Genomic DNA, 23,307 nt, shown 5'->3' with positions numbered 1-23,307 from the left:
TCTGTCCTGGTTTCAGCATTGTAAAACAGCTGGAAGATGGGCATTTGCTGGGGATCAAGGACAGAAAAAGGAGAGAGACTGTGAAATGGGGCTTACGATTAAATGTAGTGTGATGGATGGTTTTGATCCAGTCTCCCTTCCATCTCCGGTACAGCCTATATTTCAGGCTGGCTTTGGCAGCCCTTGCCATTATTACCAGGATTCCTCCAAGAGGGTGATAATCAAGGAATGGGGTAGAGAAGGGCAGTGTGGCTGGGCATACAGCTGCTGGAGGCTTAGAAGCTGGGTCTGCATCTTGTCCTTAATGTTGAAGATGTTGTTTTTTTCCAGTCAGGAAAAGCATAATTAGCATAAACTTCCAAGCAGGAAATGCCGTTGTCCGGCAAGGCTGCAGGTTGGGATCAGAGCACTTAAAGATTTATTTAAATGAGAACTTTGGACACCTGCTTTTCCCGATCTGCTGTGCTTCTGCCCGTTAGTTTCAGTGGCATCATTCACCTTTCTCACCATTTCCTTCAGGATATCTATGAGTTAAAGGACCAGATTCAGGATGTAGAAGGCAAATACATGCAGGGACTGAAAGAGATGAAGGTACCGGAGTGTGATCATTAACACCAGCTAAACGTTTGGAGAGTCGGTGTGAGACTCCCTCTCTGACCTTGCATGCTCTTCTTCTGGGAGGGGTTGTCAGTTGTGTGAAAAGCATTTCATTAACGGGAAGAGTATCTGTTCTGACCTCCACTGATTGTGGTGAGGAATTGCTTCCACATGTTAACCGAAAGGCTGTTGGTTAATATTGTGTGTTGTCTTTGCTTTTTTGGTGAAGGTACTAATTTTGCTAGCAAATTAAACTTATTAAGGTTTTATTTAATAGTTTCCCAGGACACCTCCCAGTACTGGAAGATGAACTAAATCTTGCATCCTACAGTGCTGTGAAAAATCAGAGTTTAAAAGCTTGTATGTTTTTATTTACATTTTGTTTGGCTAAGGCCCGGCACACCTTTGGGAAGTTACGCCTGTGGGGTAGTGACTGTCGTTTGGTTTCACATTTAGGTCACAGGAGACACCCTTAAACAATTACTGTAATAAAACTTGGCGTAACGAAGCTCGTTACGTGAAGAACGAACACTCAACAGCAGTCGGCACAAAGGAAGGGCTTACTGCTTCCGTGAAGCCGTAAACGAGTTTCGGTGCAACAGCTAACTTGCGTGAACTGCCACCTCGGTAGCGAGCAGCGTGAGCTGCAGTTTTTGGAAAAGGCAGTCTTGCAAATACGTGTGTAGGCACCCAGGCACACGTTGCAACATTTGTCAGCGTTAATTGCTGACGGTGTCATTGGCTCGACACTGTGACAGGTGAAGACGCTGCCATCTTGAGTGAATTTTTAATGGAAAAGGAGTAGTTTGGCCCTTAATCTGTAAAACCTGGTGTTGGTGGGGTTTTTTTTCCTCCCCCTTGGTCACTATGTAGCAGGTGTAGCAAACTAATTATGCTGCATTAAAAAACATAGGTCACTTCGATGCGAGTCCCTTAGACTGCCTTTTGTGGTGATTTGTGCCTGAGCTGCACTGCTCGATGCCAGGAAAACCAGGCACAGCATGCTGAAGGAGCGGTGCGGCAACACCTGATCTTCTCACTTCATATGCTTCCCTCCCAGTGAATCCTCCCACTGTTTCCACATCCTGGCTGCTTTCCTCTCTTGGTAGTTCTCATCCTTGGGCTGGAAAGTGCAGCAAAACACAGTTTGTGTTTGGAACTGTACAAATTTATGTCCTTAAAGGCAGATTCTCTTATTTGTCAATAAAAACGTAAACTAAACTGGTTTGAACTTTGTTGTCATCTCATCAGTTCCACTGCCTGAATGAGGGGGGAAGTATGTGAAACTCACCGGTGCATTAGATGGAATTACTAGAAGTACTAAGTTCCAAGAGAAATTGCTTGATCTGTAAACTAAAATCCTGACATGAATGTCCTCCTTCTTTGCATATTTGCACTGTTTTCCATATGCAACCCTTTTGTCTCTCTATTAAAATCAAACACTGCAAAGTTTGACTGCACAACATGGCAAGCACCATCCTGATCTTTATTTTGCCGTCATCTGTTTTTAGAAATACTTCAGTGTCCTATGTTCAGGTCAAGTTGATAGGAGGGGTTTTGGAGACCCCTGGGAGTTGTATCTTAGAAAGTAAATTTATAAAGAAAGGATGTGATATCGGAAATCTAGTGAAAAATGATACATGAGGTCACAAAAGCTGAAGCTTTTTTGTGGCAGATCCTGAGTGTGGTTGCCACTCTTCGAGGATCCCTGAAATTTGTGTGAAATGGCTGTCAAACTGCCTTTATTTAAGGACTAAGATCATCTAAAATAATCTTAAATCAAGGCTGGTTTGCCTTTAAAAAAAAAAAATCCAACTTGTCATCTTCAGCAGCTGCTTTGAGCTGCCAATGTGCAGGGACAGGGGGAGGAGGAAGGAAGCTCTGAATAGGCAGAAGCTGAAGCAGCAGAGAGGAGGAAACATTAGATTTGTCCTGCGGTAAGGTTTCTTATTTGTAAACAGACGTCTGGTGGGAACAGAGGGAGGTCATCCTCACCTTGGGAGCGTTGGTAAGCCTCTAGCACATCCTGGTTGCCGTGGGAGTGCTCCGCATGCTTGTGGCGGAGTACTTCATCTTCCTGTCAAAGGTCTTGGTTGGCACAGCGTCCTTTAGAGCCGACTCTGAGCGTGACGGTTTGTTCTTTGCAGGACTCTCTAGCCGAAGCTGAAGAGAAATACAAAAAGGCCATGGTGTCAAATGCTCAGCTAGACAACGAAAAAACCAATTTCATGTACCAGGTAGATACGCTGAAGGATGCGCTCTTAGAGTTGGAGGAACAGCTGGCAGAATCCAGACGGCAATACGAAGAGAAAAGTAAAGTATGTATATAGCTGGGGGGGGGCGTTGTTTCACAGGGAACAACTTGGGAAGGGGGCACATGGATGGAGAGACCTCTGGGAGGAGGCAACCCAATTAGTATTCAAGATTTTAAATAAGTTATCCTTGTAATGACTGTTAAAGCAAGCGGAATAGCAGCCTATTATACAGTTGTGATCACGCAAGTGGGAATCTTCCCTAAGTTTCTGTCTTATAAAGTGGTTTCTGAAGGAGTGAAGAAATGTTTTCTGTATGAGGGCTGTATGGGTACTATCACATCTCGTAAATTCAGCAGGTTTGTTCGTCATGACTTCCGGAGTACTTCTACACACAGAGCTCTCTTTGGAAGGCCCGTGGGAGAGTTGTGCAGTTCGTATAGTCAAGGCAGCTCCTGGGTTGAGAGCTGAATTAGTTTTTACATGAATTCAGCATCTGACCGCTGGCGAGTTGGTGTTAAATAATAAAGCGGTGGCTTGTCTTAGCGTTTCAGAACTGCCTCCTCAGCTAGGGGCACTTAACTGTAGTGTACATCAGAATACATTGTTCCAGCGAGATACAGCGTGAGGTTTTTTATATTTAAGTCCACAGTGTCTAGCTGCCTTAGTACACGTCTGTGTGGAAAGGATGGGTTAAAGTCCCATCCGTTCATCTGTGAGGAGTGTAGGACTCGAGTGTAAAAGCTGTTCACTGCCAGCCTGCTGCTCAACTTAGGGAACGGCTGGATGATACCTGTCACTTCCATATTTGATGGAATAATAGTTTCTTGGGAAAAGGACAAATAAGATAAAAACTGTACTCTTGTGGGATTGTGATTAGAGAAATATTCAGGAATTGAACTGCAGTAAGCGTTTTATGGTTGGGCTTATTTTCTCTTTCACGGGCTGCTATTTTTGATCAATAAAAATGTCATGAATATTTCATTATTTATAGGAATTTGAGAGGGAGAAGCATGCTCATAGCATATTGCAGTTTCAGTTCATGGAAATCAAAGAAGCTTTGAAGCAAAGGGAAGAAATGCTTGCGGTAAGTAACCTTTGGGGTTTTTTAAAATGCTGCTTTGATTGGTATGTTCCCAGTTAGCAGCGTAGAAGGTGAGGCCTGGAGGATTTCATTCCCTACTCAAGTTTCTCACCTGAAGGAATACTGGTGTTTTGGGCCAAACAGGTTCTGAGCTGACTAATAGAAATGGTACTTTCAGAGGCATTATCTGAAGTGGGACTTCTTTTATTGCCTTCCTCATAGTATGAAATAAGCTGTGTTTTGGACAGCTGTTTAGAGATGCAGAGAAAGTGGCTGGAACTGTCCAACTTGTTTTAAGTCATCTCGTGGTTGTAAGACTGGAGTCCACACTCCTTAGCTAAACCTACACTCCTGAAATGTCAGAAATGGTGAAACTGTGCTGTAGATACTCTGACTTTTTTCATTCTTTGGCATCACTGCAATCTTAACTTTCTTTGTTAACCTCTTACCTGCTTTCTGTCTTCTTGTTTTGCTCCTGTCTCTCAGGAAATCCAGCAGCTGCAACAGAAACAGCAGAGCTATGTCAGGGAAATTTCTGATCTTCAGGAGACGATAGAGTGGAAAGACAAAAAAATAGGGGTAGGACTGTCAACTCCTGAAATGTGTTCAGAGTGGCACTGTCGTTCTCCAGCTGATCCCGCTTTTGCAAAACCTTGTGAATAAAATCCTCCCCAGTGACTTTGCTTGGCATGGCTGTCTTGCTGTGTTACCAGTGAACTAGCAAATAGCAGATTTTGTCTTTGGCCAGGATTATAAAATCCAAGAAAAACTTAGCAGCTGGTCTGATCTCAGAGCCTAGGGCGATTTCTTTGCTGAGGTGCACCATTTGTATTTGCTGTATTGAGAAAGGAAGTGCTATTTGTAATACAGTTCAATCAGCACAGAATTTTTGCTTATTCACATTTAATCTGCGGGCTGAGCAGAAACTGGAGTGGGATACAGAAGCACTAGAGCTATTTATGGGCTATTGGGATGAAAGTCTCTCTTGCTTCTGATCCCTTCCTATCAAAGCCAAATGGAAAGATGCTCTTAAAGCAAAGCATGGCTTTCTTTTCTAACAACGAGCACTGGAAGAATTTTGGAATATAGAAGGAGAAAGAACTCTGGCAGCTTGCCTGCGCTTGCAGTGTCCAATAATATCAAGCACTTTGAAACTCAATTTTTTTTTATTTTTGTGACTGTTCTGTTTGTGTGTTTAGATAGAAATAGCAGGGGGGTCAGTAGCAAAACATGCATTTGTGCACAGTACATCCCAGTCTAAAGATGAGTTACTGTCAGCTTTCAAACTAATCGAGGTGTACTGCCCCCATGACGGTAGCCCGTGACATAAAAAGACGGTTAGAATCTGCTGCGCCTGCTTTCGTGCCGTCGTGTTAACGCATGGGACCGGCACGGTGTCTCAGTGTGCATTTTGATGCAACGTGGCTGTGAATGAATTTGTCTAGCAGGTAAGAATGAAAAGTGGATCCTCGGTTGAAGGATCCCCAGTGAAGGGCCGGGCTCTGAATGCCTGTAGGAGTTCCTGGTTATTGTGCCAAGCTGTGCCTTTCTTGGATTTGAAGCCTATCTGTGCGTATGTAAACTCGGTCCTTTAAGCTGTAAACTTTACCTTTTTCATACATGCCACTTCCATGAATCTCTGAATATCTGAAATCTACTCATTCTTGTTCACACTTGCTTTTCATGGTCTTTACTTCTCTCCCTTCCTTTCTTCACATCTCCTCGCCCTCTGTCTGTGTTGGGAACTCAGGCGTTAGAGAGGCAGAAAGATTTCTTTGATTCCATAAGGAGTGAGCGGGATGACCTTAGAGATGAAGTGGTTGTGCTGAAGGAGCAACTGAAGGTATGCAAGAGGAATAAAAGAAACTTATGTTCAACTGCTGACTCTTCCCTCCTGTACATTTTTGCAGAGACCTTGAATCTAGCTCCGAAGCAAAAACTCTATTTTCATGTTGCCTCTAAGTTGCTATTTCATGATGTTTCTATATAAAGTCCTTCCCCCTGATACTGACTGCGAGCTCTTTGTATAGAGTATAGGATTAAGTAGTTGTTTTTGTAGGAGACTCTTCTCTGAGGAACGCTTTACGCAGCAGATTTATGCTTAAGGGGAAAAAAAAAGCTGGGATCACGTGCTTGTTGTCATAATGGCTGAACTGAGAGCTGTGATACTCCGTGCTCTTCTCTGACTTCCAGCCATGCTTACTGGAATGAATGAAGCAATTGTTTATTGGGAATGTCGAGGACAAGAACACCTCACCTGTCCTGCCCTTCCTGGGCAGCAGGCTGTAAAGCACTGCTTTTGCTTCTCCACAGAAACATGGAATAATCCCAGACTCTGACGTAGCCACTAACGGGGAGACATCGGACATTCTTGATAACGAAGGACACTTGGATTCTTCCAAAAACGTTACGGGCATGACTCAGGCATTAAAGGCAGGAGGGGATGGGATGCTAGGTAAGTACTGTATGTCCTTTCACACCTGTCTGTCTGTCCATTCATTCATCTTTGCTTGGAGTTTGGGCCTCTGTTAGTGGGACAATTAACACATCACGCAGCATGCTACTTGTTGGATCACCTCCTGTGCATTCTCCTGCTTAATATTTATCGTCACTTCAAGCGTGTTGTGCAGTTTCCTGCAAAGGCAGACCTCATTTCCCACCCTCGGCGACAAAGGACAAGAATACCAATGTTACGTTACAGATAAGTAGCAATCATTCAGATTACTATTTAAACCCTGAATTGGAAAATTGTCCCAGAATAATCCTACTGTTGTTCAATATTTTTCAGCACGTATCTTAAAGAATCAGGAAAAAAGCATTTCAGTTTCCTATAAAGAACTTGTATGTTGGTTCATTTATATCCCTGAGAGCTGGAAGTGTCTGCTGAACAGCAGTGCTGGGCACTGTTAGAACACACCAATTCATTCTTCTTGCTGTCTAGTACTGTTGAGCAGTTCGTATCAACACCTCAACATTTTTACTTGCTGTTAAATCCAAAGCAGATAACTCTGAGATGGGTAGTGCTAGGGAGGAGAAATCTGGTTGGCATCAGCTTTTGTCTTACGCAGTTGTGATGGATGGCCTCTCAGAGAACTATTATACCCGTGGAAGGAGAGGAAAGAGTAGATTTCTCTGGTTTTGTTCTAAGTGAACAGGCTGATGAACAGCAGCTCAGTAGCCAGCTGCTGAGTGCAAGCTGTCTGGCTTTTAGCTGTTGGCTGCTTTTTCCTCACTCAGTTTTTGTATGGAAACAATATGGAACATCAAAACCAAGGTAAGGGTGTATTTTCAAATGTAATGTGTCTTCTCTCTCCTGATTTTGGGTTGGGTTTTTTTAATGGAAATAGGTGGAACACAGACCCAAAAGCTAACTGCTGAAACCATAAACACTATTGTTCTAATACCTGTTGCTTCTGAATATAAGAAAAACTGTTACAGGAAACACAGCACACACACCCCACCCCAAACCACAGAAGCCCCCATCCTTTGGGTGGATGAAGTGGCTGTGAGGGGCACTAAGTGCCTGAGCTTCAGTCTGTGTTTATGTTAAACAGCTGGACCGTTTGCTGCCAATCAGATTTTACATTCGGTGTCCGTCATACACACTGATGATGCCTGTTTATGATATTTAGGAGTAAAATATTACTGAATAGTCCTTGGTTATCGTATTGGTTATCCTTGATTAGCCTCATAATGGCATCAGACACATACTCTTGTATGCATGGAGCAGTGGTAGGGTTAAAGTTGTAGATAATATTGCTGAGAAAAAAATCTTTCTGTTAAATTGCACTGCTTGAAACAGTTGTTCTCATCTACAGAAGCTGTAATTCACGCAGCCAAGAGCATAAATCTCTTACTTTATCAAAACACAAGCCAGCACCAGAGACTTCTTGCTTTGAGAGGGTGGTGGTGGATTTCACTCATTGAAAACCCCAGAGCCTTACTAATTCAATTGCTGCTTTGCCTCACGTAATTGGCAAAAGCTGATCTTTTATTAACCTATCCTTTGATTCATTCTCTTTCGGGTTTTAAGTGGGGAGGTGAGTGCTACAGTGTGGTCCCTTCAACTTTCTCAATGGTCTTTTAGGCAAAGCCAAGGAAGTGGACATGACAAATGAGATTTTGGAGGATGTGGGGAAAAGAGAAATCTTGCAGAATACTGAGCATGTGGAACGCACAGAGGAGTCTGAGGAGCAGGAAGTACAGACATTGCATGCTGATGAAAATGCAAAGGCAGAAAAAATGGTTGAAGAGCACGATGCCCTGTCACCAGTGACGTTACCAGGTAGTAGGTTTACAGGACAAATTCAAAGCCTTATAGAACACGCGTCAGGGAGCGCCTCTTCGAACGATGGTAGTGCCGCAGCTGGCTTGAGAGAGGAGACCGAGCCCGCAGGCACAGCAGTCCAACAGCCTGTTAGTGCGGAGGCTGAACACCATGACTTCGGTGCAGGGACAAATCTGCACTTGGAGAGGGGCTCTCTGCAAGGTCATCAGATTTTTGAGACTCCTCAGGAAATGCCTGCTGAATTCAGTACAGAGCATGAACCGGAAAAACCTGCGCCTGAACGGGAAGAGCGAGACGGTCTGCAAACTAGCCATGGCCTGAGCGACAATGAAGTGGATGAGGAAGCCGACCTGCCCAGTGAGCGCTGTGAGTTGGTTTCCAAGCAGACAGGGCTACCAGAGGTTACAGCAGCAGGCAAGCTTAGTGAAGAGATGGATGGGGAGAGTCCCGCTGAGGAACTCCAGTGCTCAGGAGAAAGTGCAGAGGAGAAGGTTACAGGTGTCTCAGAGGAAGAGCATGTTGAAAGCAAAGACTGCACCGATGCAAGAATTGGTAAAACAGGGGGCGATAGCGCTGAAGAAGACAGTGAGGTTGGGAACGCAGGTCAGGGGAAGGAAACAGAGTCTGTGGGTTTGGAGGGAACAGAGTTGTGTGAAAGTAGGGTCCCAGAAGGTATAAGTGACAGGGAAGGTGAGGGAGATCAGGCACACATCCAACCAGCTTCTTCAGAGGACAGTCCTTCAGCATCGTCAGAGGAACAAAATACACAAGGTAAAAGCGAACCTGCTACGGCTGAGGAGGATGGACAGAAGGAAGTATTCACAGGAGAGTTGGAGAAGTGTGTAGCTGCTGCAGAGGAGGCATCTGTGGAGGCTGTAGGCTCTGATACTGAGGTCAGAGGAAGTGTGATGCAGCAGGTAGAGCCAGGCACAGATGTTGTGAAAGAGGTGATGACTCGGGAAACCAGTTTAGACCAAAGTGTTTTAGAGGACAAAATTAAGGAGTCAGAATTAGAAACAGGCGATGTGGCTGGGAAAGAGAAGGAAGGTAGGACAGAATGGGTAGAAGATTTAAAACCAAAGGTAGGAGTTCAAACAGTTCTGTTCAGTGAAGAAACACCAGGTGACACAGTGGGAGAGAAGATTATCCCTTTAGAAGGGGAAGCACAGAATGTAGTTAAACAAGAGGAGGGTGAATCTAAAGAGGAGCCAGCTGTAGGTGTTAGTGTAACTGCTGAAACCAAAGTTGATAAAGAAACACGGAAAGAAAATGAGGAAGAGTTAGATCTTGGTGGTGGATTTGCTTCTGAGGAAGGTGCAAATAATTCCCTAGCACAGGCAGCTGAGCAGGATGAAAATGTTAGTGAACAAGTTAAATTGGAGGGTCGAGCAGAGGAAAGACTGGAAGATGATGGTGATGCGTTTGATTTTGATGAGGAGTCAAAACAGATACTAGAAACTGATGAAAAATGTGATGAAGAAGAAGCTGGTACACAGAAAGGAGAAGGTGATGGAGCAAATGATGCTGTCAGAAAAACTGCCCAAGCAGACATAGCTGAAGGAAAATCAGACCAAACAGAAACCAAAGGTGCCTTGACTGAAGATGTCAGCTTGCAGTGTGAAACAGGAGATGAGCCTGAAGACACAGGGCGCTTGCAAGGGGAAACGGCATGGAAAACTGATGAGAAGGCTGATCTGATGGAAGATAAAATCAAAGCATCAGATTCCAGTGAAGTGGACAAAATACCAGATGAGAATGTTTCGGAACAGGATTTGGAAAGTGCTGACAGTAGCAGGGATGACAGCAAGGAGGATTTGCAGGGTGGTAGGAGGAGTAAGGGTAAATCCAGAGATGACTGTACAGTAGCCTGAGTTCAGAATCTCGACGACGCGAGTTACGTGCCAGTTGGTCAGTCCCGGCGCAGAAGCACTTCACACAATGCATCAGACCTTAGGAATACTCTTCAGGTTTTTAATTTATAGGTAACTCTCATCATAACATTGTATTATGCAGGTGGTAATGATGCAAGTATGAAGTTATTGACGTACCAGCCACAAGAAATTGTGCGTGGGTTTGCTTTTGCTGTGTCTCAGGTTAAAGTTTATCACCGAAAGAGGAATCTTCACAAGTCACCCATGCAGTCTGTCTTGCAATTAAAGTACTTTAGTGTGGATAACGACTACTGGGGCATTTCTAGATGATTTTTTTTTTTCCCCTAGCCTAGATGGTAGATGTCTTGAATATGTGTACTTAGATCTACAGTAAGTACGTAGACACTCCATGAAGGAACTCAGTAGATAGGCAACACTGACCTGATGTTGAAACTTCTTCCTGAGTGATTAAAGCCTAGGAACCAATTTGTTTTTTCACTATGGAAAAAAAGATACTCACATTCCACTTTCCATTTCTAACACGGTCACATTCCAAAATACAGTGACATGGCTGCGAATCTGCTTAGTCGCAACGCTTTGGAAGAAGAGTGTGCGGTTTGAAGGAAGCACAACACACAAGTCAGTTTGCTGAAAGGAGTAGATACCTACGTGTTTACTTCACCTTGGCACTTTGCACCGCGATGGGCCTTGTACACCATGTCTCACATGGGTTTGGTTATTTTTTTTCCCTAAAGAAAGTGTCCGTGCACACTGTAATGTGTGCTTAGGTTTGCTATCCAGCACTGCCTAGCTATGAATGTGTAAAATACCTATTTTTCCAAGAAGATTCTTGTTTAAAGCTGCATTTTCTTACTGCATTATATTTTTTTGCAAACTATGATTCTGAAGGAATGTGTTTATCTCTGAAAAATACTTTTCCTTTCTGGAAAGAAGATAACTTTGCATGTCTTAATTCCTGTTGGATATCTGACCAAAGACGATTGTTCTGTATACTAGTCCCTGTGCCTTTTTGAAAAGCTGGATTGCTTTGAATTGCTGACACTTGGACTCCACTGCTGTATTTCTTCTTGCCTCTTTGCTAGCATTTGGGAGGAGGAGTGTGTTTTGCATAATTAAAACTTCATTTAAAGTTGTTTTAAGCAGGTTGAGGAGTTGGGTTGGGGAGGGGGCAGGGGGCTGTGGAAGGCTGTATTTGTGGTGGTGTTACAAAGTTGACGGAGTACAAACGGAGTGCAAAACCTAAAGATGTATATCAAAATGTACTGAGCTGTATATAATTGAAATAAACATGGTTTATATTTTAAATTGCCTGTCCAGACCACTGTTTATAAACCTGCATAAATGTTTATTTAAATTATATTTTCAAAACCCTTTTCTGCAGCTTTCTTTAAGTTTCTTTAAGTTGTGCTGTGCAGCTAGAAGAGGTGTCTTACCAGGGATGGGCAGCTTTGGTGTTTGAGGACCTTTTAATACCGGATGGCACCCATCACAGTAAACCTGTACCAGGACTCTAAACCTGTAGTTTATGGCTTCTTTCCAACTTACAGCAGTTCCAGTATGGTTTCAGAGTATTAGCTGGTGTTCTTTTTGAGGTTGTACACTAAATGCTAATACAAAAGTATCTTTTCTTACTGTGTAGCCACACTTATTTTGAGTTTTGTCTCTGCTATACTTGCTACTGTAATTTGGTTTAGTGTTGAAGGTACTTTAAATGTATTTATACTGAAATGTTAAATACACTTAAATATATGATTAAATGTGCTTGCCAGCTTCACCTATACTTGTGGATGGGTCTATACGTGACTTGGAGTTAAGTTAGGCACATGCCAGCTTTTCCTGTATTTTTCGTACGAGTTTTTCTAATAGAGATCCTGACTGGTTGAGGGAATTAACAGGGAGCTGTTCTAAACTGGCTTTTCTGCTCAGAAAGCAAAGCACCTGTAAGAGAAGTCCTTTTTAAAGCCAAGTCACAGAAGGAGAAGTAACGGCAACTCTAGTCTTAACTGTCCACATACCCCTTCTATCCCACCGTGACTGGCCAGCTCTCAGCGAAACTTGGGTAGGGGCAGGGACGTGGACAGGCAGTGGGGAACAGCTGACATACGGTAGATCCACTTTCGAACGCGACCTCTGTTGGCAGTTGGTCCCTGACTTCTGGAATGGGGCAAGTACATGGAGGAGGAGGTCATGCTGTGCTTCACCTCTGGTGTTTCCATTAGTATGTGCACACCGAGGGATAAATTGTCCTGAGGATACAGGGGTCTGCTAGATGTTATATATATTCCAAATCTAATGATTTAAATAATATATGTGAGCTAGCATTTGGGTGAAATGTGTGCCATGAGAGGGGGAGGGGACAGTGTCTCAGGAGGAATTCCCTAGGAAACGCATCTTTACAGAAAAGTTACACAATTGGAAAGCGTTTTGGGCATTCGCCCTGCGATATCTCACTGATACAAGAGAAAATCTACCTTGTCCCTTTCATTGGTTTTGACTTTCAAAATATGAAAATCAGTCGTTTCTTGAAGTCTAACCTGAAACCAGGAAATCATGGCATGAACTAACATCAAGGTTCGTGTTTGCTGCTTTGTCATGCACTTTGTTTGGACCAGGGACAGGCTGCTGCTCTGTGCTGCAGTGAGAGTCGCTGTCCGTGTAAGACACCTGTCTTTTCAGAATAGCTCCATAGCTCCACATTTTCTGGGTTTTCTGTTCAATACTGGTGGCACATGTAGCCTGGGTTTGTGCATTACTGCGAATTCACAGCCAGCCTGAAATGCTTTCAAAAGCAATAGCTGAAGAAACATTTTTTTTCCTTATTCAGCCAGTAATAGTGAAAGGCCTTGATCAATATTTCCTTTGTTACGGAAAAGAACAGTCCTCCTGTCCCCCTCAACGTCTATTGCAAGCTGGTGTCTTCTAAATCCTGTGCTTATTCACTGTCCCAACAGCCTGCCCCCAGCAGTGTCCCTCAGCTGAGAAGGAGCGGAAGGCATTTCTTGATACTTCTTGTTCTTCTTGTTGTTTCCTTGTGATCCAAAATAAACCAGCAGATCTGGACAAAGGAGAATTATCCAACCTGCTGTTCATCTGACAGTGGGATTCTGGTCTGAATGGCTGCTGGTGAGATTTCATGGGATGTCTTCCCACCCTCCAAGTACGGTTCTACGCCTTTCATTTGCATCAGCATTAATTACTTGCTGGCCCACATGTCATGCAAATCGTTCGGGTTAAAACCAGCTTCTTCCCACCCCACACTTCCCTCCGAGTAGGAAGAGGCATGAAGGATCTGTAGTGCATTAGGTCAGCTGTGCCACTGAAGCAGCACCCTAGTTAGCAACCCCAAGGCAAGGAGAACAGTTATTTGCCTTACCAACAGGCCTGTACAGCAGCAGAAGACACCGGTACCCATTGCCACCCTGTCTGCCCTCTTTCCCAAACCTTCCCAGGGCCAGCTCCTCGCATCGGCCCCGTTAAGCTCTTTTGCATATGTCAGCTGTGAACTGGTGCAGGGAGTAGTCTGGGAACCACGTGGCTGAAGTTAAATTTAAGTGAGATGAACATCCCACTCTTAATTATCCCTTGTAGTATCTTTGTATGTGAAATAAGGAGAGTGACTTTACAGGTAGGAATTGTAATTAGCCACCTTGTGCTAATTCAGTAGATTGCTCTTTTCTGCTCCTAGTTTTAGAGATCCTTGGATCCTTGATTTGTTGGAAAAATGTCTCCTAAATGCAAAAATAAGGTGGTTCTGCAGTGGTATCTGTTCAAGCTAAAGCAAGTTTTCTGTATTACTGAGGGGTTTAAGATAAGTGGAACCTAAGAGACCTTCATCCATACGTGCAGAAAACTTTTCTACGTGTGTGGCCATTTCAGCAAACTGATTTTTCCTGTGGTCTTGTAAACCCTGCTGCCAGCCTGTCATCTCTCCCGGCGGGATGCGGAGGCCTCCGTATTGAGGGAAGAGAGAACCGATGGCAAGATCGGGTTTGAAGGTTCGTCCCAAAATGCTAACATCTGTTTTGCAGGGAAAGGGGTTGGGGGAAGCTGATGTGCTTCCCCACTGGAAACTGGAGGCGTATTTCACCCTGCAGCCATGGTTGGGGTGATGAAAGTTCCTTAGCTGTGTGCGTTAACAAGTTCCTTTCGGTGGTCTGTTTTGACCCCTTTGGAGTCAGTAAGTTGAGGCTAATTTTGTAGTGTCCTGGAGGTTTCCTTCTGCCTCAGTCCTTGTTCTCTTAGTAACCTCATCTCTTGATCTCTGCTGACCTGTCCCAACCCGATCTCCAAGTCTGAATATCTCCGACTTCTCTTCTCCTGTTTGCTCTCCTTGCTTTCTTCAGTGCCCTTTATTTTTCATCCCTTTCTTTCATCTTTTACAGAGTTCCTGTCTTAAGCTTCCTTTCCTTCCCATATAGATACACAAAACTTTTATTGTTTTTACAAGCATAAAATTTATACTTGTAAATTTATGTTACTCTTGATAGTTCAAAAAAATGTGGCTTGTTTGTTGTTTTTCTTTTGGTTTTTTTCCATGTCAGTGCTCAGGTATAACAATGTTGAGTGTGTTACAAATGGCTAAAAAAGAAAGGGCTAGGACTGGAGGAGGTTCAGAATGAATGCATAGAACTGCTGAACGGGGATGTCACTTTACGATCTTTATTTGGGCATTGCATCGGAAGCCAAGGTAAAGGTTTTATTCCGTGCTCTAGAATGACTGCTGTTACATGGGAACTTGCATACCCCAGGGGGAAATGACGTACCACATTATTACTGACTAATGGACTGTAGTGTCTGCCGCGTAGAGGGACTTTGGTTTGAAAACTTGGGTTTTCCCCATGATTTGATTCAATTCAGCCAATTTATTCCTTTTGTGTGCTAACAAGACAAATGGTGAAGCACAAGACTTTGACCTGCTCAGGATCTGACAATGAATGAGGAGTACAGTGTGGATATTTGTAAAGGTTACCTGGTAAAAACCCACCAGCCCGTTACCTGCAATTTGACAATTGCTTTTCTTATGTTTACAACAAGACCTTTTTCTGGAGTGACTTTTTGGCATTTAACCATTTAATTAACAGGCCAGACCTTAGATATGGAGTTGAGCTCTGAACTGGCTTGGTTCCGCACAGGTTTGATGGCAAGGGAGGCAAGCTCAACGAAACTGCAGTAAATGTACATGTCAGACTTGCAGAGCAAGACCTGCCTGAGGCCAGCGTGTCCTCTTCTAATAAGTGTTTGAATACTGTGTTCTGGTGTACCTGAACAAACTAAGGTTGTTAATTAATGAGGTAAAGTCATTTTAGTGAAATGAAGATGTGTCAGAACCTGGTTCAACGCTGTCACATTTTGCATCCCTTAATAGGGAAGAAAAATCCCAGGTGATTTGGCTACTTCCTTCCATTTCTGTGTTGTCTCGCCCCATAGCGTGCGCTTTGTTCATCGATGCTGCACTTATCTATGTGCTGAAGGGTAGCGCTTCCAAGTTCAAGGGTAGCACAGCCGTCGTTGGTCCAGATTGCCCAGCCCCTGCTTGGTGTTTGACCAGGAGAACTGACTAGGAAGGTTTAAAGAGAAAAAAAAAAGTTTTACCAGACTACTGTGTTTGAAACAAAAGCAATGTTCACAGGCAAATGTTTTTTCTGGAGATCACACAAGATGTTATTGCCATGCTGCTTAGTAGAAGAAGTGAAGATTTAAAGAATGTGCATAGCTATGATTATAGGTGTTTACAGTATTTTCCTGATGTTAAACTGTAAAGATTTGTGAGATTTTGTGTTGCAGTTGTGTTTGACCCTAGAGTTCTTGCATGCTAACCTAACGTAGAAGATTAGCCTCTTTGCATGCAGCTGGGTGCTGCTACTGCCGTGACAAGCATGCTCTGTGAGAATGACATAACCTCCCCCGGCTGCAGCCCCTTCCCAGCCCTGTCTGTGGCCTCCTGTCCTGTGGTACGTGCATAACTACCTTCATCATAGTTTCACTAACCGTAACGGTTCGGTCTCGTACCAGCTGCACCCTGAAACGCGGGGCTCCATGGAATTGGCACTGAACTTTCAGTTTTCTCTTTCAGACAGGCTGAAAAAACTCATTGATGAACGAGAGTCCTTACTAGACCAGGTAATCACAGGAAAACTGAAATGCTGCGTGTGTACTAAATCTGTGGTGAGACTCGTAGAGATTTAAAAAGCCAAAATAGCCCTAACGTGAGGTACAGAACGGCGGTGCCATTGCCATTCGGAACGTGTGCTGGGTTGCTCTTGCTGAGGCCTCACAGCATCGCCTGCCACTTCATTCTTCCTCTGGAATATTTCTCCTGCGTGTTAACTTGGGATACAGGGGAAGAAAGATATGTCCCAGTGTGCCCGTTCCCTGTTGCTAACCAGTCACGTTCAGTGTCCTTAGTCACTGAAAGCTCCTTCTCCAGGACTGGTTCTGAAAAATAATACTTCAGATTGGCCAAGCCCAAGGGAAAAACAAATATGGACCAGAAATGGTGGAAGCAAATTTTATCTCCGAGAGCAATCCTTCCCGATTGGCAACGGGCCATTCGGAAAGAAACGCTGGCGGAGTTGGAGTAGATGAGTAAATAGCAATTAAAGTCATTGTTGGCGGTACCGTGACGTTCTGTAGCAGATACAAAGCCTATTGAAAGAATGTTAGCTGATGTGTTTCTCTGCAGGAGGCTCCGTGTCTTCATTTATGGACAAATCCGTGGCCTTGAGACGTCACACAGCACCAAACACAGTTTTGGGTTCGCAAGAACGTTTTACGTGAATGTGCCCACAGGACATTCATTGTTTTTCTAAGAAAACTGTTGTCTTCCACTCGTATGTTTGGTCCTGAACTTACGCAGAAGCGCTGATACATAGCCTTTGTCACGAGTTACTTGCCAAAAGAATTTCTAGGAAAATTACTTTGTAACCAAAGATTTTTTCTTAAATTTAGTTTTTAAAAGTGTAATTTGTTCTATAATACTTTAGTGAATTTGAGTATTGCACCACAGTTCTCCCTTACCGATTTTAATAACGAACTATTTCTGTGTCTTTCAGATTAAACGATTAAAAGGACAACTGGAAGAAAAGCAAAAGAATGGCAAAGTGGAAAATACACAGTCAGAAGACGAAGTTCTAGAAAATGGGACAGATATGCACATGATTGACCTCCAAAGTGAGCTACATTTTGATTTTAAGAGGACTTGTGTGTCCTGTGTGTGAGCAAGACGATTCACCTGTACAATAACCCCGTGGCTCTGAGTAAAACCGGGCCTTTGGTTGTAAGGGAGCTTCAGAGTGGGAGGGAGCCCTGCACCCCTGCCGGGGCTGAGGGCACAGTTAGCCTTGGTTTGAACGAGATTGCAGTTGGAAATCTCCCTTAGGGTTTCCCCTGAGAGCTGGGCTCCAGTTCCTGGTTAATTCTCCTGTCAGAGTGCTCAAAAGGGAGTCGGGCAAGACTGGGAGTAGCTCCTGCCTGCTGGGCACAGGGTGAGGCTAGCTGCCTGCTCTGATGTAGCAGGAAACTCTTTTGGCAGATGGCATTTGCCACGCCGCTGCCGCCCCAAGTAGATTCCTGTAGCGTGGGAATGTTAACGACAGACTTGTTAGAAGACACTGTTGACGCGTGTTCTGACCCCTCTGATAAATCTGCACTTTCAGGGGATGCCAACAGACAGATCAGTGATCTCAAATTTAAACTAGCAAAATCTGAGCAAGAGATAACAGCGTTGGAGCAGAATGTAAGTTTCTGGCTTGTTCTGTTGGTTGAGGCATGGGGAGGATGCGAAGAGAAGTTGTATTTTATTATATGATAAATGGAATTGCGATTACTGTGATTTTTCCCTTAAAATAAGAAGCAGGAGTGTTGGAGCATCAGGGCTACTGCACTGAAGTGATAAAGACTAAAATGCTTTCATGAGCGTGCAGGAAGAGGGACTGTTACACATCTTCACTGCAGGACAGGCGTTCAGAGGTACACCGAGAGCGCCTACCGAACTCTTCACAATGCTCTCCGATGCCTAGCTGTCGACACTTTCTACATGGCTACACATGGATTTTGTTCAAGACTTCAGTTTTGACCGTTGGCCAGAGCATGTCAGCAGTACCCTTGCTGAGATAAAGCTGGTCAATGGACTGTATGTGTTTTTGTTGCTGAAAGCATGTTAAATATGGATGTGTGTAAAATGCCTGGAGTAAGTTACTGTGGCCAGGCTTCCTTGCTATGTTTATTTTGTCTCCAAATATGCCTGTTTTTTTAATTATTAAAGAAAAGTGATCATCTCTCTGGTTATTGCTTAACTACTACTTAAAGAGTAAAGCCGCAGAGTAACTTCCAGGTACAGCTTTTAATTCAGAACATTTGCCTTCCCCTCAGGTAATACGGTTGGAAGGTCAGGTAGCCCGATACAAAACTGCTGCTGAAAACGCTGAGAGAGTTGAAGATGAACTGAAAGCAGAGAAACGCAAACTACAGAGAGAGGTAACCAAATGCAGACTGTCAGAGGCTGGCAGTCGGCCTGCACTGCGTGGGGGGGGGGCTCGTTCTGACTGGGGCGTTTCAGAGGATGAACTACCATTCTTGGTACAGCAAACAATAAGCATTTCCTTTTTTAACTGTTTTTTTAGTTATTTGTCCCCAATGCATTACAAATTCCGGGTTTGTAGATACAAATCACTGTTCGTTTTAGAACATGTGATTCAGAAACCACAGCAATAGAAAGCTGGAAATCCCACTGTCAGGGTAATTTGGGCACCCCGTTACTTAAGCGTGGTGCTACACCTTACCAAAACCTTTCAAATTTCTGAGTCTGAACCAGAGTGCCAAAGGGATGCGAATCATTCTTACTGAGCCTCTTTTTCCTTGCTCTGTCAGTCTCCTAATGCCTGTTTGCTGCAGCGTGTCTGTCTGCAGACTCTGCCCGTGTTTCTCTTAAAACACTCACTGAAAACATCTTCAAGCTGCCTGTAATTTTGACCTTATTTGCCTTGCCAAACCTCTCGTTTTCCCCCGAGTAGCTGATACAACCAGCTTAAATACATTTGTCAGCTGCTTTCCCACCTGCCTCCTGTGTTTTTGTTCAGTGTGGCTCTCTGCTTTCTCTAAATACTCCTCCTGCTCTGCTGCCTATAAATGTTGCTGCGTGCAGCCCACCTCTCTCTCCCTACCCCCATCCCCTGGAGGGTTTTGTAGCAAACCAAGGCAGCGTGTAGTTCCAGGAACCAGAGCCAGGCAGTGGGACAGGTGTATGTCACCCAGCAGATCTCTCTGAGCATCCATGTCTCTGGAGTCCAGGCAAACCCTGAGCCATTTGTTCAGCATTCTGTAAATACCTTGGATGCTTGGCATGGTGCTCAGAAAACATCTGTGCCTGTGGCCTTCAAAGCAGTTACTCAACACTTACTGTTAACTCTGCTACTAGGAGTTTCCAGCTGCTTTACCTTGTAAGGAAATTCCAGCAACGTGCTGGGAACTACAAACCTCGCTTTGTCTTTGGGAAGGGAAAACACTGCCAAAGTTATGGGGTGTCTTTCTGCTTCCTTCCTTCAGCTTCGTTCTGCACTGGATAAAACCGAAGAGCTTGAAGTCAGCAATGGTCATCTAGTAAAACGCCTGGAGAAGATGAAAGCCAACCGGAGTGCTTTACTCTCTCAGCAATAACCTCCCCCTTCCAACGGAAGCTGCTGCTGCTCGACAGAATCAGAACAGTGTTGCAGGTGCTTCTGTCTCTTCCCCTCCGGGATGCTTTGTGTCATGCCTTCTGAGAACAGACAACCCCAACATTTGCTACGTGCCACCCAGCTGTGGTTCTCTCCACGCGGATTCCAACCTACTGCACTATAGACCTAGGAGTCGCTGATCCAAACGGCTGTGCCTGCGGGGGTCCATGCTGTACCGTTCCGTGGGTGCCGTCGGGGTACGGCGTCCGCCTGCCACGCAGGCAGCGCGTCGGGCGTCGCGTGGAGTTCTCCGTCCGGCAGGCACAGCAGCCATTTACTGCCATTTAAAATGGCATTCCAAGAAAACACTAACTGGACTGGAATTTTGTGTCTTGCTGAAAATTTCAAAGAAAACACTAGGTTTTGGACTTTCTCATGACAGTATCTGTAATTTAGTGACTACGGTAGAGTTATTCATAGTAGGTTTTTCATTTACAAATCACTGTGGAACCACAAGCCATTACGAAGCAAAACTCCTTCAGTGGAAACCATGGAAGAAGACGGTCTCGGAAGCAAAAGTGACCTTAAATGACTTTGCCAATAAAACAAAGGTGTTAGGAGGGATTTTTGCACCAGTTGAATCATAAGACTATTTTATTTCAGGGTAAATAGGCAATAGCTTCATTGAATTTTCAAATTTTATTTGTATTATTTAATCCCTGCCTTTGGAATTGAAGTAAACTACTTTTAAAGGACATAAAGTTGCATTAATAAACCAGCATCAGGCCGTGTTTTAAGAAATGGTGGGGTTTGCACTTAGATCGCTCGCTTCGGTGCATCTGTCCAAGCAAGTGTCGTTTGCTTCAAGTACGTGGTGGGTTTTTTACATCAGAAACTCTCTGCTGGTCCGCGAACCTCTGGGAAACTACGCCGCTACAACATCTGGTCTTTAGAAAGAGTAACTGATGAGTAAAGCAGCACTTTAGAGAACATTACTGCCTGTGGTTTTTCTACACGTACAGAAGTGGCAAGTTACTTCCTTCGAAGGTCGTTGTAAAGGTTTTCCACTGTTCCCAAAAGCCAGCCAGGTCGAGTGCTGCGGGCAGTTTATTACACACAGCTAGCGCTACAGCTCTGGCTTACGGGAAATTGTTTGGAATGTACTACTCAAAGCAGAACAAGCAGTTAGCTGGAGACGAAAGCTGTCCTTCCCCCTTCAGCCCTGCCAGAAACGCGAGTAGAGCAGGCGGCCCGTCCCGGGGGAATCTGCTGGCGTCTCCTGTTCGACAGGAGCAGCCTTCTGTCCCTGCGGACTGCCTCCGTAGATCCCGTCTGCCAAGCCAAATCCGGACCCAGGAGACCATTTCTTCTTGACTTGGTCTTCAGGCTTTTCCGGTCCAGACCTTTCCCCAGCCTCGTCCTTGCAGGCTGGAGGTTAGAGTATAAACCGCTGCTATTTTCAATGTTAAGGAGACCGCCGCTCTCTTCCTAGAGCACCTTCACACGTTAAGTAAACCAAAAACAGTGTCTGAATGTGTTTCTCTGGTTTGGCTAGAAAGTAACACCTTTCTTTCCATCTCTTCTGAGTGCACCTGGAAATTTAAGAATGTACTGAAATTCACAGTCTAGGAAAAGGATGAAGAAGGTGTTTTTTTTGTTGTTGTTGGTTCTTTTGTGCCCCTGGGGAAAAGCAGCATGTCCTTGATGATGGGATGTGGTGAAGCACGGGGATTAAAGGGATCTTTTAAAAGAAATTTCCACTACAGCTAGGGCTTTGGGTTCTTTTTCTCCTTTCTTTGGTTTGGGTTTTTTTGGGGTTTTGGTTGGTTTTTTTTTTTGAGAGGAACATTCAGGTGCAGACCCAGGTTTCTTGTGGAATACCTCAAAAAAGCTGTGGATACCAATTTACAATTTTCAGTGGTCGACTTGGGTAATTTCTGGTGTACAAAACCTCTGGGGCCTAAAAAAATAAACTAAGGATTATTTCAGAACGCTAATAAATGTCCTAAATACATCATCTTACTAAGTGATGATGAGGTGTGTGATTGCCACTGGTCATCTCTGCGTTAGTGGTGAGAGCTGTCTCTCCTGGCAAGATTCAGGAGAGACAACCTAGCAACTGTGGGTTGGTCCAAAAGGCTCAAATTAATACTTTGCTCATCAGGAAATTATGTGTTTTATTATTTCGAAGTAGATTGCATCTCGCACCCCATAACCATTGACCTCATGATGGAACTCAGATGTGTATTTCAACCTGGATATGCTCTTAGTAGAAATCTGTGTGTGTGATAAAGTAGCTGAACGTTGAAGCCGCATCCCCCCTCCAACTTTCAGTACGAGTTAGCTTTAGAATAAGGGAAGAAAAAGTATCGGTTGGTTTCCTGCAAACTTGTTTTTTCCTGTGAAGAATGTACAACAACAGGGCTTTGAATGGTAATTATAGCACATGCCCCGGTCCTTTTAATTGATCTCCGAAGGGGAGAGCCTTGGTACCCAGCCCGCTGACTCAGCGCGCAGCCGAGGGGGCGGCAGCCAGGCGAGGAACAGCTCTAGGATGGGTTTTCCTAGAACTTGTATTTAAAATTGCTATCCTTTGTTTTATTTTTAAATGTTAAATAATTTTATTGTTTGCGAATGGAATGTTACCCGAATTGTTTTGTTTTTTTTAAAAGCAAACCCGTGAGGAGATCGAAGCGTGGAAAAGCAAATTCATGAACAAAACTCGCCAATAAAAATGTCACATGTTAGGGTAGTTTTGATGGAGTGGTCTGTCACAATGATGCTACTGGTAACAGTTCTCTTGGAAAATACAGACTTTTGGGATGATACAGGTGTAAGAGGTTCATTTTCCTTTTTATGGTATGACTGCAGGCGCGCGGACGTGAGCGACACCTGTCACGCAGCGTACCCAGGGAGGGGCCGCGGTGATTCCGGCGCGACACGCTCCCAGATGCCAACATTCCAAGTGGCAGGGTGCACCTGGGGAGGGAGGGGGGGGACAGATGGGAAACTGCCCCATCAGGAGACGTTGGAATGATACTGCTAATTGGGTTTGTTCTCCGCTTAGAGCATTTAGGGAATGTAGAGGTTACTATGAATCCTCCTAGAATCCTCCACACCGGGAGGCAACTTGGTTCATCAAAACCCTGTCAATTTTGGTATTAAATTTCATCTTGCTGGCCACGGGCATTGCCACAGAGACACGGCTCACGTGAAATACACCGAGGAGGGCCTTAGTGCGGGCCTCTGCTTCAGGGCTGTAACGCTTCCGTGGCCTTGAGGGTTACAGTGTGTTTTCAGCAGCTGAGTGGTGTTTTGCACACCTCATTACGTGTTGAAAAGAAGGAGTGGGGCCCAGAACCAGCCTTGTCAAACCAGCGGGTAGGTTTACAGGTACCTTACTGGTACCTTGCTGCGTTCATCTCTCCCTGCTCCTTCAAGGCTTCCAGCTGCCGGGAGTTAGTTAACATCCAGCTGGTGGCTGTGAACGGCCCCAGAGGGCAGGCGGCTGTGCCCGGCCCTGGGAGAAGGCCGCGCGCGC

At 44.5% G+C, this 23,307-nt stretch overlaps 1 protein-coding gene across 1 annotated transcript in view; it reads left to right on the top strand.

Annotated features, from left to right (window-relative positions):
- Positions 1–19,775, top strand: part of LRRFIP1 (leucine rich repeat (in FLII) interacting protein 1) — a 65,807-nt gene extending 46,032 nt beyond the window's left edge. Inside the window, exons 18-28 of the mRNA XM_010147361.1 lie at positions 520–591; positions 2,745–2,915; positions 3,844–3,936; positions 4,420–4,512; positions 5,684–5,776; positions 6,247–6,388; positions 16,187–16,233; positions 17,166–17,283; positions 17,769–17,848; positions 18,484–18,588; positions 19,657–19,775. Coding sequence (XP_010145663.1) covers positions 520–591; positions 2,745–2,915; positions 3,844–3,936; positions 4,420–4,512; positions 5,684–5,776; positions 6,247–6,388; positions 16,187–16,233; positions 17,166–17,283; positions 17,769–17,848; positions 18,484–18,588; positions 19,657–19,767 — 1,125 coding nt within the window. The 3' untranslated portion in view covers positions 19,768–19,775. The remainder of the gene's footprint in view (positions 1–519; positions 592–2,744; positions 2,916–3,843; positions 3,937–4,419; positions 4,513–5,683; positions 5,777–6,246; positions 6,389–16,186; positions 16,234–17,165; positions 17,284–17,768; positions 17,849–18,483; positions 18,589–19,656) is intronic.
- Positions 19,776–23,307: the final 3,532 nt, after the last annotated feature.

This window comes from Eurypyga helias, unplaced genomic scaffold, assembly GCF_000690775.1.
Source record: "Eurypyga helias isolate BGI_N326 unplaced genomic scaffold, ASM69077v1 scaffold6660, whole genome shotgun sequence".
Lineage (NCBI taxonomy): Eukaryota > Metazoa > Chordata > Aves > Eurypygiformes > Eurypygidae > Eurypyga > Eurypyga helias.
Note: the sequence above shows the minus strand (reverse complement) of the source record. Positions and strands in the feature narration are given on the sequence as shown.